Genomic DNA, 16,248 nt, shown 5'->3' with positions numbered 1-16,248 from the left:
ACGTATCAAGGCAGGAACTTGTAGTTCCCGTTGCTTGAGTCTGCTTTGCGAAACTGCGGCGATAGTATCCTGTAAGGGCTAAGGCGAAGGAAGGTCGAGCGGTCGATGGTTCTTCGCGCATGCGGGTCACCAACACCCATCGACAGGTGGTGCTTTTGTGTTCGTACAAAAGCACAGTTCGCAATAGGGGATCAGAAAATTTGGTTGTGGGAGTTCATAGTGTTTTTTTTTATTGTTTAACCTAGGTAGGACATTAGGCAGTATAGTGGCAAGAGCCTGGTGGCGCAACCCACCGCCCCGTTCCAAAGGGGACGCTCATAACATCCATCCATCCATCCACGTAGAGTGCGGCTATAGCGTATAGGCTGACCCGGGCCCGTTCTCTGGCGCCCGTCCAGTGACGGGCCAGTGTCTGCGTCGGTGAAACTATCCAGATGTTCGGTTTTCGACGCTCTACCGCTCACCCTCGTGCCGTGAGCGACGCCTCCTCACCGTGCCTTACAACCTCCTCGCTGTCCAACAAAGCCCTGTACCACTCACTTGCTCCACTGCGGCCTTACCTAGAACAGCCTTTTATGGAAAGAAAGAAAGAAAGAAAGAGAACGAAAGAAATAAAAAGAAACAAAAAGAAGCCAGCCCCCCGTCTGTCGTCAAATGGGCAGGAACCCCCCGTCGGACCCCCTGCGGGAGCAGGACCCTTCTGACTATTAAAGTCCACCTGACCGTCCGGAGTTTGGCAGGCTGAGTAGCGCTGGACACGGCAGTGGGTTTCGAGCGTACGCGGATGTAAGCTGCGCTGTGTGAAAGATGACATAAAACGAAAAGGTCGAGCGCGAAGGGATACGGTGGCGGAGCTTGCCCTGTTTAAAAAAAATGGTATGCGCAGCAAGTATAAAAAAAATAAAAATAGAAAGAGATAAACGTAGCACATGCTCTGAACTGAGCATTTCAAAAAAGAAAAAAAAAATGTATTTCCGACACCGGGAATCGAACCAGGGCCTCCTGGGTGAGAGCCAGGTATCCTAACCACTAGACCATGCCGGAAGACGTCTTGTCGCGCAATATATGATCCTAAAATAAGCACTCTTGGCATGTGACGCTGGATTTGAGAGTTGGCTGTGGTTTTCAGTACTATTCAGGACGTCGTGTAATTCTTGAGCGCCTGCTTTGCGAGTGAGTCAGATAAGACGTAGCCGCTGTTCTAACCAATCAGAGCAAGCAAGATGGCGGAATTGTTACAGTTGAACACGGAGGAAATAAATAAACCGCATTGCGTCACACAGCTGGCATTGGCAAGCCAACTCTCGGTGCAGCCATACCCTTCGCTTTTTTTCCCTCGCCAAGTCGGCCCAACACGTGACCTCTGAGACTTTGCGTATTGGCCGGGAATACTTGGTTCCCGGTATTTTCAGTCGATGCGTAGTTAGGCTACAATGTTCTAGAAGTTAGGCTGCCCTGCCGTAGCCCTGCCTGCAAAGTGGGAGCACTAAAACCTACCGCGCGCTTTGGCGTGACGATCACGTGGCGGGTTGACTCGTTTGGCTGACTCCCAGTTTCTTCCTTCCTCCGTGGAGTGGAAGGGAGGTATTAGTTCGGCACTGTTTGCCCCGGATAAGTCCTGATTCAGTACTGTTACTTTCTTTTCGTGCGACGCGAAATTTTGCTGCAGTTGACCTTTCAAAACGAATTTATCGACACTCTCTATTTCTTTCTTTTCGTTTAGAGTACCGTATTTTCCCGGTATATAATCATTTAATAGGCAGCAAAGAGTACAACAGCAGAGGGACTATCACTCCTTCAACTCTCCCCTCCCTGTGTGAAGGAAGGTTCTCGCTGTGTCAGCGCCGACGACGTTCTGTTCCCTTCCCCACAACATCAACCGTCCCTCCCTTAACCTGAGCCCGTCTGTTTGTTTCATTTTCTGTTCGCATCCACCTGGCCACCTGTTGTCGCCCGATTTCGCAAAAGCACCGAGGCGGCGCCACCACGTCGCCGCGTCCCCGAAACCTAAACTATTACTACAGCGTAGAGCGTCGCTGCTGCTCTTCCGGCTTACCCCCCCTAACCCCGCGCCTCTTTCGCTGCAGCTTCATTCAAGTTCTCCGTACGTTTCGCAAGTACGACCCAGCGTTTCCTCTTTCCCACTGGCATATGCGGTCTCTAGCCCTCGTCTCCGTGGGCTCGCCTTCTTTCAGCCACGTACGGCTAGGGGGCTTTCAGCGCGGTCCTCTGGGAGCGTCAGCAGTGGGTTTCGCGGGCCGCACCTCGGGAAGCAGTGCGCTGGGTGGAGAGGAGGAAACCGCGAGCTGGAAAGGATCACGTGTGCGTGTGTTGATCACGAGGCTTGGTGATTTTCATTCATTCATTTATTGACGCTGTCAGCCCTCATCGGGCTATTACAGGGGTGGAGAATAAAAACAACAAAAAGAAACACAGAATGCGACCGAGCTACAAGCTTTGACTCGCAAAGCTTGTCTCAGAATCGAAAAGTATGAACTACAACATACAAGGGAAGGTAATAAAGAAACCTTTCACAATTTGGCACCGCATCGTCATAGACACAATAAGAGTCACACATGTAAAAGTAAATGCATACCTATTGGGTAATTCACTATGTGTTATTACAAGAAATTGTGCTTTTAAGACTTTCCAAAAAGGTAGATGCTCGGGAGCACTGTCTTAACAGCTTCATAACCGTTCTGGTTAAAAGGCTCTGAACGGTTCTCGATCAAACCATCCGCGGTGGACTCAATGTTGCGTTCTGCCGTCGAGCACCAGGTCGCCGGTTCCAAAAACCGCCTCGCGGCGGCCGCATTTGATCGGGGCAGCGTTCGAAACCGCTCGTGTATACTTATATTTAGGTACTCGTTCAATAATCCGGGGTTTTCAATAACTAATCCAGTGCTCCCGACAACGGTGCTTTCGCAGTCAGTGTGCTGTTTCGAGGCTAAACCCCACGGTTACATTTGATTTGGTCGTTGATCAATGAAGTTGCGCTGAACAGCCAAAAACGATCTCGCAATGCGATGCCATTTTGTGAGGTATAGAGTTATGTTGGGGTGGAGTTTCCAGCCGTTTAAGAGCAACGGGAAGCGCACCGTACGGGCTAGTGCAAGCGCTGCAGGGAAGACCTTCTAGTGACTTCCAATGATGTCACTCTGGCTTGGTTACGCTAATTCGTGTTTATATTAAACATAAATAGGAAAGTATCAAGTATTAGCGAGGAGAGTATGGCCCAAATCTTCTCGCATTTCGCGCCGAAACCGTTGATGACATAACGGTCACTTAAAATTGGTCGCTCTACCTTTGCTCTGCAGTTGCCAGGTTAACTTTCTATTTAATTTCGAATGCAGTAAAGTCTTATATTCGTGTACGGCCATCGCTTCCAGAAATCCATTAATAATCCGTTTGCCACCCCTTGCCATCCGCTATAGCTTCCCCATTAGCTCACTTGATATAGGACGGCTGGCCTATAGAAGCCAATGATTCTGGATGCAATCTCGGTATACCTGGATGGTTTATCTTCTTCACCTACATCTAAATCTCCTTCTAAGGAACCTCTATGAGTTTCCTTGTAGCATTGTGATGCCTTTCAGGTGGCCGCCAACTTTCCGGTGCATTTGCTCTGTTTGTTTGTGATCCCAAGAGGAATATGAGGCCGGCGTTCTCTTACAAAGGCCATTGTTGAAATTCTATTGTGTTTCTAGTGATATTCGCTGCCTTCAGTCGACGATCTCAGTGATTGAACCGTGTGTTTTAGCGCCCCAAGGAAACATTGTGGTATTGACAGACGCCGTTGCGAAGGGCTCCAGATTATATATTTTTTTACCTCCTGGTGGTTTTTTATGGGCACCTAAATGGTCGGATGCCAATCTTCGAGTGGTCGCCTCGGACTGAAAAATTGGCAGTGGCTTAGCTCGGCTAGCATGGTTAGCACGGTTAGCATGGTTAGCATGGTTAGCATGGCATTGGCAGTGGCCTAGCTCGGCTTAGCATGGTTAGCCTTGGTTAATCTCGATTGCAAGTCCAGGATAGTCTGGTTGTCTAGCTATGTCGCGGCGTTTAGCCAGTTGTTTGGCGCGCTGTTCCTCTGTTTCCTGGGAGATTCGTTTCCTCTTCATCTCGTTCCGATGTCAATTCCAGGCCTCCTCCTGCTTATCAGAATTGTCGCCGTCCATACTGCCGCCTCAACTGTGGTTGCGGCGCACGCGAGCTCTCCTTTTCAATCCTCCGACATGTTATCAGGCATGTGACGCAGCTGGCGAAGCGAGCGGAGGCGAACGCAACGACGAGGAACGGGGTGTGACGTCATGTGCCTCTTCGGAGCACGGCCACGGCGAAATCGCAAGTTCGCGGCCAGTAAAGCTTTCGCCTTAAAAGTCTGGCGTGTCCGGTATTGCTCGAACTCAAGAGGCAGAGGACGGGCGCGCTATCCTAACGTGTGACTCGCTCTCGAAAAAAAAAAAAAAAAAAGCAAACGACACAGGCAATACCACGTGGCTATAGCAAAGATCCGATTTCGCATCGACGGTTTCGATCCGGTTTCGCATCAACCTAGCCAAATCCCCTGGTGATTCCGGGCTGGTTCCATGTTTTGTGGCAAAACGGTGGGCGCGCCGACGGGACGAGCGTTCGTTCGAACTCCAGAATGCAGTTGCCATGAACCCGTGTTGTGATCACGTGCCTGGAAGCGTTCAATCTTGAAGACATACTGCTCGGAGAAAAAAAATTTGGAGGACATCTAAGCTTCGCCTTTAAGAGTGGAACACGATAGCATTCAAAGATCCCCGAGTGCTTCTCACGCTTCCCGGCAACTGCAGCTTATGTAAGGGTGATGTTCACCGGGAAACACTGGCGGTGAACGATATGCACGAAGGCGAGCTTTGTGGTTCATTCTTTGTTTCATTTTTATTTTTTGGTGGTGCGCAGGGAACCGAGGGGGCCGCGCCGCTCCTACTAAGATAGACCTCAAGCGGCAGCTGGAAAACGCTATCGCGTAAAAGGGCTTTGTGTTTGAGTTTGCGCGCAACTGAATTATGTTTTCTCGCATATTCGAATTAAGAGTCCGACGCTATCATGTCTGTAGGTTGTGTGTAAGTCGTACTTTTGGATTTTTCTACGTATTTTACCTTGAGAAATTCAATTCGTTCAGTAATTTCCTTGCGCCACATGGAGGGCCTGCGTTATTGGGTACGAGTGTTCGATATTCGTTTTGCTGAAGCGACGTCCTACGTCGGACGCCGACGCCGGATTTTCCGTGACACGGGGCCGTTAAAACGCTACCGCGTTAGTACTTGCCAGAAGGCTCCGTGGCTAGAACCGTCCGAGAGTGCGCGAAGAAGTTGGAGAACGATCGAAAATAACGAGCCGAACGTAGGGTGCGAGCTCTTTTTCAACCAGTCGAAACCAGACCTGGTCGCGAGAGCGGTCTAAATCTCGCCCAGACGATCAGCCGAAGATGCCGTAAGTACACTTGCAATGCTTTCGCAGCTCGACCCCTTCTTAACCACCGTTCTTAACTTCAGTAACAGTGGGAGGGAAATCCCACTCCTACGCAACGCGTCGAAATGCGGCCGCCAGGAATTGAACCCAACCCCTCACGCTCAGCGGTAGAGCGCCATATGCACTGAGCCGCCACGGCTTTCGATTGGGGATGCGGTTGAGCATCACGGATGACGAGTGCAAGGCTTGTGATGAAACCCATTGTTGGATGACCTGCACACTGAAACAGCCAAGGACATGCCGGTTGCGCGGCTGTTCGCCTTCTCTTCCCCTTCGCTTCCTCCTTCCCCGTCTCGTTCGCTCTAATTTGTAAGGAGTTTATCCTTTCTTTTACGGAAACCTCCTCCTCTTCCTTCGTCGGCAAACGGGGCCTCGTCTCCTTGTCCCCATTTCACTGTTCTGTGGCACCCGGTTCCTTCCAGCACAAAGCCACACAGCCGGCTCCTAGTGTCGCCCTCTCCCCCTTCCCAACTCCGCACCTTGAAGCCTGCTTTTTTCTTCGACAAGAATGGCCCAGCTCAAGAAAAGGTGACGCACCCATCGTCTTGAACACGCACTGAATCTTTCTCCCCAGTGGTTGAAGAAGACAGCTCGGAGGGTCCGAGCCGTACGTACGTGTGCCGGCTGTGGCCAGGGTTGGGGGAACCCCGCAAGCTCTTCGGGAGGGTATCCCCTGTGTGAAGGTGTAGGGAGGCGCGGGGTAGCTGGGGTGGAGGGGTGCGGGTGCCTCGTTTTTGGGTGCGGAGGTTGAGAGGCCGTGACCCACCCCGACCGACCTGTGACCCCGAGCCACCTGTTGTGTTTGCTCTGACTCCCCCCGCCCTCCTTCCCCCTCTCATCCCTCAATCCCCTGCACGGACAACGTCCATTAATCCTGGCTGGATGCGCTTGCCGAATAATATAAGTAAGCCGCGTTTTTTTTTGTTCCTGCTTCTCGAATAAGCGCCTGTCCTTTTTTGTTCGTTCTTTCATTTTTTGTCTGATCTATTTAGCTTGCCCATGATAGTGCTAACTCTGCAGTGAAGACGTCGGTCTTTCTTTTTGTTTTCTTTTTGCTGTTCATGTATTTCTTTATTCTTTTTCTGTCAGACGTGACTCCAAGGAACTTATTGTAAGAGAAACGGTGTTTGCTTTTCAACGTCCCTTGTCTGTTGGCACTTTCAGCTCCGAAAATGAAAAGAACGCTTACCAGAGTATTCCTATTCAACGCATCCGGACGGCAAACATTAACAAGTTAACTTTTTTCCACTGAGATCAGGCCACACTGCGTTCGTCATATGAACGATCGACCATCTTGTTTGCACGTCATGTTCTTATATTATTTTTCATTCGGCAGGTTCAACGTCAACACACATGCTCTATCCGCGCCCTACTCTTTGTTGGTTCATATCTCGATTCACTGTTGACAGGACGAGTAGTTACTGAGAAACTAACCTATCTGACGTTACCACTTGTTAGACTGTATCAGTGCGTCACTCGCGGTTTGGATTTGGGTTAGTAGTACAGTGCGCGCTGGTGTTAAACCGTTCATCCTTGCTGTGTATTTTATAAACCTACTCGAATAACGTATCGCTTGTGATTTGTGATTTTGTGAATGTCGGTAGCGTGTGTATGTTTGAGATTTTTTATAGCTGTACACATCATAACCATACCCTACACCTAAAAGCATGTTTGGGCATTAGCTATCCGCGCTAACATTCCCAGCTTTTCATTGAAGTCGGCATGTCCGTCCGTCTGTCTCTCTGTCCTTCTGTCTCTCTGTCCGTCCGTCCGTCCGTCCGTCCGTCTGTCTCTGTCTGTCTGTCTCTGTCTGTCTGTCTGTCTCTGTCTGTCTGTCTGTCTGTCTGTCTGTCTGTCTGTCTGTCTGTCTGTCTGTCTGTCTGTCTGTCTGTCTGTCTGTCTGTCTGTCTGTGTCTGTCTGTGTCTGTCTGTCTGTCTGTCTGTCTGTCTGTGAGAAACACATACTAAATGGTTTTATTAACTTAGCCGCTGCTGTGATTCATAGACCATAGACCGCTGCTGTGGTTCAACACTGCGGTTCATAGACCATCATCATCATCAGCCTATATTAGTGTCCACTGGAGGACGAAGGTCTCTCTCCGCTATCTCCAATTAAACCTGGTTCACATGTAGTCATCGGAAATTCGCATTTGCAGGACGGAGACTAATAATAAATCTATTTTGTCATGTTAATTCACAATTGCTGCGCCCTCGTTTCAATATTTACATCGAATGTTACTACATAAAGCGATTTATTTATTTATTTATTTATTTATTTATTTATTTATTTATTTATTTATTTATTTATTTATTTGGCAGCGCTACAAGTGTTTTGAAACCTTCGAAAGAACACGTGACGTAAAATACAGGCCGTGCCGCGATGCATTCAATGTCACTGAACATTAAAGAGGTATTTCATGGCTTGACAAAACAAACATGTAATATGCATCGTTATATTGCATCTCCAGCTTGCCGAGATGCCTTAGATGGTTTAGTTGGTAACCGCCAGGGCAACTGCCGTGTTTCACGCCATAGCCCACTTGATGACAGCTCTGTCCTTTGAGGGCTGCGCATCGGAACTTTTTGTGACTTCTTTCCCCCGCAAGTTCTTACTTACGGCGGCTCTTTGTAAGGCGCTTTTACCGGATTACCCCTAAGAAAGAAAGTCTCGTATATCTCAAAGTAACCGGTAAAGTGAGCAGTTCCGGGGGTGCGTAGAAATCCCAATTTATGAAGGCGCCCTTACCCGTATATCCGTACGCGTAGGCTTTTCTCGTGCCATTTTACTTGCAGGTCGTGTCCTTTATTTCTTTAGAACTTCGCACAATGGGGCTTAAGCTTAAGACGTTACACTGGGCGTCTCAACTTTCTCGCTACGTCGTGCGAGCGTTCGTCACTTAGTTATACGTCATTTTCAACATTGTTTTCTTTCCTTCTTTCCTTTTTTTTTGTACTAAAGTTTCTAGATCCGCTAAGTCGACCCAGGTGACGCGTTGTGCTGGCTCTTGATGTGCGGGATCTTCGGTGCATATTGCCGTGGCGCCTAACATTTACTGGAGGCTTCGCCATCAAGCAACGACAATAACTTCCAGAAAAAAAAGTTAGGTAACGTCTGGTCTGCCTTATAAAAAATAGTGCGAGAGAAACTTTGCGTAATCCTCTCTTACACGGTTTTGTATGCTGTCCTGTTACGCGCCCTGTGAGTACGCGTACTTCTCTGTATGTGTGTGTGCGTGTGCGTGTGTGTGTGCGTGTGTGTGTGCGTGTGTGTGTGCGTGTGTGTGTGCGTGTGCGTGTGCGTGTGCGCGTGTGTGCGTGTGTGTGTGTGTGTGTTTGCGTTTTCTATACGCTGAAAATTCATTTTATAGCAATCGTTTGTATATTCAGCATCGTTAAACACGCGTACAGCAGCTCCAGCAGAGTAAGAAAGTCGAAGTTTTCTTCTAGCTTTCTCGAATCCATAAGTTTTTATTCCCCGAAAGAACTTTCAAAGATACCTTCGGTATGCCTAGGTAGGATGCAACATGTCTGATGTCTTACATGTCTTAAGATATATCTTAAGATGCAATCGGTGAGTTCTAAGTACCTTTATTGCCATTGGTGTTCGTGACTTTCAAGCATCATTATGGTGGCTTGTTCAACTGTACACGCAGTGCCTGCGGATTATGTATATATATATATATATATATATATATATATATATATATATATATATATATATATAGTAATATCATAAGAAGCCAACATTCACACCAAGGACAAAGTAGGGGAAATTACTTGTGCTTAATAAATAAAGAAACGATATATTAATTGAAATGAAAGTGGATGGAAAAACAACTTGCCACAGGTGGGGAATGATCCGCACAACCTAGGCATGTATATATATATGTATTATATAAGTCATGCGCGAGGTATCATCGGAGTTCCCAAGAAAATCTCCCTTCGTTCGCATGTGTTCCCCGCATTGTTTCGCAAGCACGCCTCTGTTCGAATTTGCTCGCTTGTCCACAGGCCGTGCACGTTGCCCCACATTTCGCACGTGGATCACACACACACACACAGCGCTCTGCCACCGAACACTGCATTCTCTTCCGGTTGTTTTTCGCGACCGAGAGGACGTTTCTCGGCATTGATCGAAATGCGTCCGTGACGTGGTCGCCGCGCACGTCATTGTTTGCCGCCAATCGCTCAGCGTCCAGTGGTGACAGGTCGCAGACAGCTTGGCGGGTCCGAGGTTTCAAGAGCGAGGTTCCGTGTCGACATCGCAGCACAGTCTCGTGCAGCTGCGTCACGCGTTCTGTCCTTTCAGGGTGAAGGTCGCTGCGAAAGTGTTTTGCTGGTCAAGCTTTGCGTGTACCCCTGTTCCATCTTATTGCTTGCGCAGCGCGGCAGATTATGCGCGCAGCTGGAAACAGAAGGGTATTGTCCAAATTTATTTGGGAGTGCGCAGTGGGGTTTTTTTCAGATAAAGAATAGGAAACCTTTTTGCATACAGAGAAAAACTTAAAGAAACTAAGAAACCTTACCGCGGCGCCTCTTGGACTTACACGGAAGTGTTCCGTACTATTGTTACGGGTAGAGATCTAAGTGAACATATGTTTACAAACTATTCCGTTTAACAACAGCTGCAGACTGGTTATATGGTGCATTGCAGATAGACGGGAAAATAAGCGCACAGGAAGACACACACGAACAGCCTGTGTCTTTCTCGGCTGTTCGCGTGTGTCTTCCTGTGCGCTTATTTTTCCGTCGATAAACTATTCACAGACTGAAGCAAAATATATAGATAGTGAACCGTCTTTCTCCAAGCTCTTCTTGTCTTCTTGCTTATAATGACCAATGTCGTCGTGCTGGCATAGCAGCGACAATATGTATAACGTTACCCGTTATAGGTACTTCTGTTTGTTTGCTTTTCTCATCCTGGGTGCTTTGCAATTTAACTACGATAATTTGGTAGCGAGATCTTACCAGTAGCCGAACTTTCAATTTTGTCGCAGTTTAAAAACAATAGCCGCAAAAAAATTCCCACGTGGCTATGACACTGAGGCAGTGCTCGAGGTTGAGGGTTCACTACCCTGCCGCGACGGTCGCTTTTAGATGGGACCACGCAGGTGACAAAAAAAAATGTTTTCCTAGTTTTGGCTGCACGATGAAGACGTTCCAGGTGGTCAAAATTATTTCGGGCGCTGCATTGCGACGTCGTGTTGCTTGCGGCGTTAAACCCACCATCAGTGAATATCCTATAGCATTTGTGACACAAGGACTTATTGTGCCGTGACTCGCTTACTTTTCGCATTTCCTGGATGCCTGGAGGATACAAACAGTACGTAACGATACGTTTTTTCAAACGGAACGAGCTACACGACTGCATAGAGTACACAAGTGCGGGTCAGCAGCAGTATTACGGTGTATCGATCACCCAACGGACAAGTCGCCTTGTCGAAATCTTGGCTCCGGAATGAGGCTTCGCTTGTTCGCCCACCAGTGTATATAGCTATGATGATGATGATAATCATGATGACAGCGACGATACTTGATAACAGCAGCAAACTGGACGAGTTGGCACTGGTTCATATTTGAAACTGCATGCGCTTGGAACGTCGGACTAGTCGAAAATGATCGAACTGTTTTTTTGTTATTTTCGCCACACACTAATGCAGAGGGAGTGTCCGGGATTTCCGGTTGGCGCATCCGCGGTCTCCTTGGAATGTCACTTTTGCACATTCCGTTTTCCCAGTAAATGATCAGTTGTAGCGGGCGCACGTTTCGCATCCGCCCTCGCTTTAGGTGGCTTCCTTTTCCTTTAAGGAATAGGGCGAGAGTTGTTTGTGGCAGTGACTGTGCTGTAACCTCGCTGGCCTCCTCTCTCTCTATCCTCGTCACACGCAGGGTCAGGTGTGGGGCCGGGCCTTCCTGCTGAGCGACGACGACGCCAGTGCGCGAGACTCCCTCGGCTACCTCGACAAACGCGAGGCCCAGCTGGGCGGCTACTCGGTCCGCTTCGTCCAGTTCCGGCCGAGGGACCCGCGAGAGGAAGCCTTCCCGGCCCTCGTGTACATCGCCACTCCCAACAACCCGCTCTACTTGGGACCAGCCAGTGCCGTCCAGCTGGCCGACGAGGTCCTGGCGGCCCGGGGCTTCTGCGGCGCCAACGCCGAGTACGTGCTCAAGCTGGCACGCTTCATGAAGGAGGAGGTTCCGGACGCCTGGGACGACCACCTCTTCACGCTCGAGTCCCTGCTGAGGACCAGGCTCAAGGACTCGTGGAAGGCCCTGCAGGAGATGAGCGCCTACGAGGCGCCCATGTCGGCCTGGGAGCAGCTGCGACGGTTCTCCCTGTTTTCGGACAACGGCGACGTCCAGGAGGAACAGGGCGGTGACGCTGCGGCGGGCCCCGCGGCGGAAGTGACCAGTGACTTCGTGTCGAACGTGCCTACCAGAAAGCTGAGGTGCCTGGACATTTGATCAGACACTGTTCTGCTCGGGAGACACCTGTGCCTCCTGCCGTCCTCGTCGTCCGCCTCGTTTGGATGCCGAAGAAAGAGCTGTCAAGGGGAACTGGAATGGGACTATAGTAATGTGAAGGAAACTTTTCCTTTACTGTGCTTGGTGGCTATAGGATGTAACTGCAGTCCCTGATATGTCATTCAGAGAGATTCAAGGTGTCCTGGTTGTTGTGTGGCATGCGTGTCAGACCAAGGTCTGATGTGTAAGAATCGCGCTTATTTGTCCAGGACTATGGCTTTGCTTTGGCTATGCTTTGCTTTGACTGAGGCTTTGCCCCGCAGCATATCGGCGATGATCTCTTGAATGACCAGTGCCCGGTGATGCCCGCCATGGAATTCGTGCTTGTTTATCTTAATTGGCGAGACCTCGAGTACCTCACTGACGCTGCCTCCGTTAAACAGCATGAACTTGACCGGAACACAACTGAAAAATTTAAAGCTATTCAGGAAGCTTGGTTGTTCTTATAATATACATTACGATATTATCCTCAAAGTCCTAGTGATCACTTTCACCTTGGTCACGTTTCGGCAGAAAGTCGTACTGAGCTCGTCGTTTTTTGTGGTTGGGTGACGCAAACGCTCCTCTGAGGAACCAGTTTGGCGCACCCTCATGATCACCAGCGAGGTAACTGTTGCGATTGTTTCGTGGCATTCCTGCAACGCTGCTATTCGGTGCCGTGTTTCTCTGAAGGGCTAGATGCTGGTGAGGCGTGCTTTAAACTGACTTTCTTTGTGTCAAGGGTACGTCAGAGATCTGGCTACTTTTGTGGCTATCTAGATGTGGCAGGAGGCTGTTGAAGGGACGCTTAAAGTCGACAAACAATCGATACTTTAAAATTACAATCTCGTAAAACTCACAATGTTTTATTTAATTTCTTAACTCAACCAAACGATTAGCAGAAACGCTAGAGACTAAAAAGAACCACAAAAATTTTGCAATTCGAGTCGGCCACGACCTATTGTTGACTTGGACGGTCAACGGAGTTATTGTTTTCTAACATATACTAAGGACACATTGGAACCGACAATGCACAGTGGTGAGCGCATGGGAGGGAACGCTGAATTCGTTTTAGGCAGCGATTATACATGACGTCTGAGTTCAAATGCGACGCGGGAACATGTAACAGGCAGCTTTCCCGTTGAAAACTTGGCCGCATTGAACTTTGATGCGAAGCATGTCTGTTTTGCCACTACGGTCTTTCGAAGGCAATTATATGTTCCCTTATATATCGCTCGAGGGGGCTCTTGGTAACTCTTGGTTGCCACATTGATTTTACAGGGAACTTGAATGCTCGATTATACTGTATTGCCCTCTATATAGCTGCCCGGTTCCGTTGTGCTGGCTGCCATGATTTAATAAATGGTTGTAGGACGCTTTGAACGCGAATAGTTGTGCAAGAAAGCTTTGGCTGTTTCCGGGGCCTCAAGACCAATTTATTGTTGCAACCTAAATAAAAGAAAAAAAAGAAAGGACCAAATGTGTTAAACACGGGCATACTCAATTACATTGCTATTTTTCTGACAGCGATTTTCGTGCTTCTCGCTACAGTATTTAAGGACATGATGCATAATTTAAGTTCCTAGGTCAATTTGATTTTGCATGTATGTTTACTCAGAGTGGTTGTTAGGTTGTCTTGAAACATTGAGAGTGTTTGTATTTATTTTTCGAACTTGCTGCACGAGCCTTATAACGGCACCTTTAAATAGTTCGCAATGTTTTTGCTAGCTAGCCAAAGCTCCACTAAGGGGAATTACACGGCCTCGCCATGGCGTCGAAGTGCTCAACGAAAAACTACAGGGCACTACACCCAATAGCACCATTCGTATTCACACGATGGCAGACACAGGGGCATTAGCCTTGCAAAAAAGTGCAGTTACTGAATGTCTTACTCGCGACTAATAGGCACAGACTATATGTTGTTCACTGTACTTGTAGCCTGGAAGTGACCGATGTATCCATCCACTCACCGAGCGGTTAGCATGTCGCATTTCATTCGAGGTGTTACCTTTATTCAAGCACAGACGATTGAAATATGGTGTGCCCAGACCAGTTGCAAACGCATACGTTTAATCGGGCAATGTTCCCAATGCCTGTCAAATGCCTACAGTCGATGCCAGTCGTCACTCGCAACCAACAGTGCCAGTGACTGTGTAATTTCACGTTAGGTACGGTCAGTAGAAGTTATCGTGCTTGAAATCTTGAAAGGCCTCGAATATAACGCGAATCAATCACGGGAATACTACTAAAAGCACGTTAGACTACGCAGGCATTCTCATCAGCTGTGTGAGTGCATCACACTTTCCATTCAACGCGGAATGGTTGGATATTAACTTCTGTATTCAGAAATATACCCTAACTTGAAGCCCGTGCTTGACGTTGATCGAGATAACGCCTGGCGTGAACATGCCCAAGATGCTAATTGCCTTTATTTGGCGCGTTCATCTTCGCCACGCAAAACATAGACTTCAAGTTAAGACTTATTTCTGAATGAGGGTTAAAGAGAGTTCTACCTTACCCGTATAACGTACCACTCTTTCGCGGAATACCGCGGTACCGCAGACGTGAAGGGCAGTAACAAAACAGGCAGCGATACCTTGTGGTGATTTCTCTAACAACAACGCGTTAGAAAGATTTTCATCTTACAAAGGTTGGGCTCGTCGAAGGAAAAGAAATCCGAGAACACCTAAGCACTTCTTGCGAGTTGGGAATGTGAAAGCATTAATGTTCCGTGAAACGCCGCTGAGTGGTCCTTAGAGTTGTGCGCTCCGAGCCAGCAGGCAGCAGCAGCCTGCAGCACCAACGCCGCATGCCAGCGATGCCCTACGCGACGAGACCGAGGAAGCAGCGGCGACCACCACGGCCGGTAGGGCGCGCGCGGTAGCTAAGCCCAGTGGGGTGAGAGAGAGAGAGATACTGACCGCGCGCCGGCTTCCGAAAGCGAGATGGCGGCAACCGCGCGCTAGCTTCACGCGATTGCCTCCACCCACAAGAACCCGTCTCGCCCCGTGGCGTCACGTCACCGTATCGGCTCCGTCGAGGCGCGCTCGTGACGTGGCGTCGCAGCCAATGGGAATTTAGGTACCGTTTCGCTGCTACAGACGCCGCCTTTCTCTCGCAATGGGCCATTCGATGTTCTCGCATCAAATAGGTTGCATGTTGACGCTGATATCACTACCGATGCCTTACACCACAAGATAAGTAGACGAATGCTCGGTAACTGTAAATACAGTTATTTGTCCTCTGTGAATAATCTCTGCGCCACGAGATGATTCCACCAACTCGGCTGCTCAGGCCTGCGTCTCCGGTTCCGTGAAGGTCAATACGTTACACGGACAGATTAAAACTCCCTACTACGGCATAACTGCGGTTACGTGCACAGGTCGTCTTGGGATCTCAAGTCGTCGCATGTTAGTAATGTTACCGTGAGTCTCTTAAGTGGCCTTCGCAATGTTAACATATTTTCTCGTACATACACTCGCATGTGCACCTGGAAGTGTTCGGTTTTCTCTTGGAAACACACGCGCGTGGTGTTCTTGCACTTGCGGTGCTCGTCTGTGATATAACCTTCGTTCCTTTTAATCTGTGACTTTCTTGTATCGCACTATTGTGCAAGCGAATGTGTTTCACCATGGGTGTTTAATAATCAAAACACTCTGCTAATAAAAGATCTTTCTTTCACGAAGCAAAAGGCTTATCTGTGTTCTTGTACAATGCTGCTCCCTCATAACATGGATTTAAGCAGTTTGCAGATTGTCCGCAGACTTTCTGTAGGTAGATTTGATTTTCTATAAATTTTTATTTTTCGCCCCAAAATATCTACATACAATGTAAATGAAAAGAAATCTGTAAGAATTCTATTTCCTTTATTCTATTTTGGTCCATATGTTTCAGGACTCGTTGATTTTAGAAGGTCCACAGACATTATACCTATCAGAAGAATACGAGGCTATCGCAAGCTGTAATGGTAAATGACGAATAAGTACACTGAACCGAAGAGGGGATCTGCGATTTAAATGAGTCCGCAGACGTACCCCGCCGCGGCTTCTTCAAAGGCCCGGTCCTGATGGTTCTACAAACTTCGGCATATATCAGCGCTGCAAGAGCTTGAATATTCTCTGTTCATGGGCGACATGTAGAATCATCTGTCTTAAAACGACGCTGATTTTCAGGGCTTTCGATTTCCTTGACACATCGGATGGTGCTTCACTAGAAAAATTTGAAGTTTCGTTTAACAGACAG

The 16,248-nt window shown here is 48.4% G+C and overlaps 1 protein-coding gene and 1 non-coding gene across 3 annotated transcripts in view; one reads left to right on the top strand and one right to left on the bottom strand.

Annotated features, from left to right (window-relative positions):
• The window catches only part of LOC126544452 (glutathione-specific gamma-glutamylcyclotransferase 1-like), a 50,683-nt gene extending 34,986 nt beyond the window's left edge, over positions 1 to 15,697 (top strand). For both annotated transcript variants that reach the window (XM_050191783.3, XM_050191782.2), the window contains one exon: positions 11,392 to 15,697. In XM_050191783.3, coding sequence (XP_050047740.1) covers positions 11,392 to 11,967 — 576 coding nt within the window. In that variant the 3' untranslated portion in view covers positions 11,968 to 15,697. The remainder of the gene's footprint in view (positions 1 to 11,391) is intronic.
• TRNAE-CUC (transfer RNA glutamic acid (anticodon CUC)) lies at positions 973 to 1,044 on the bottom strand. Its single transcript has one exon. It is a non-coding gene; the product is annotated as a tRNA-Glu (tRNA).
• Positions 15,698 to 16,248: the final 551 nt, after the last annotated feature.

The sequence above is a fragment of the Dermacentor andersoni genome, chromosome 10 (genome assembly GCF_023375885.2).
Source record: "Dermacentor andersoni chromosome 10, qqDerAnde1_hic_scaffold, whole genome shotgun sequence".
Taxonomy (NCBI): domain Eukaryota; kingdom Metazoa; phylum Arthropoda; class Arachnida; order Ixodida; family Ixodidae; genus Dermacentor; species Dermacentor andersoni.
This window is presented reverse-complemented; position numbering and strand designations above follow the sequence as displayed.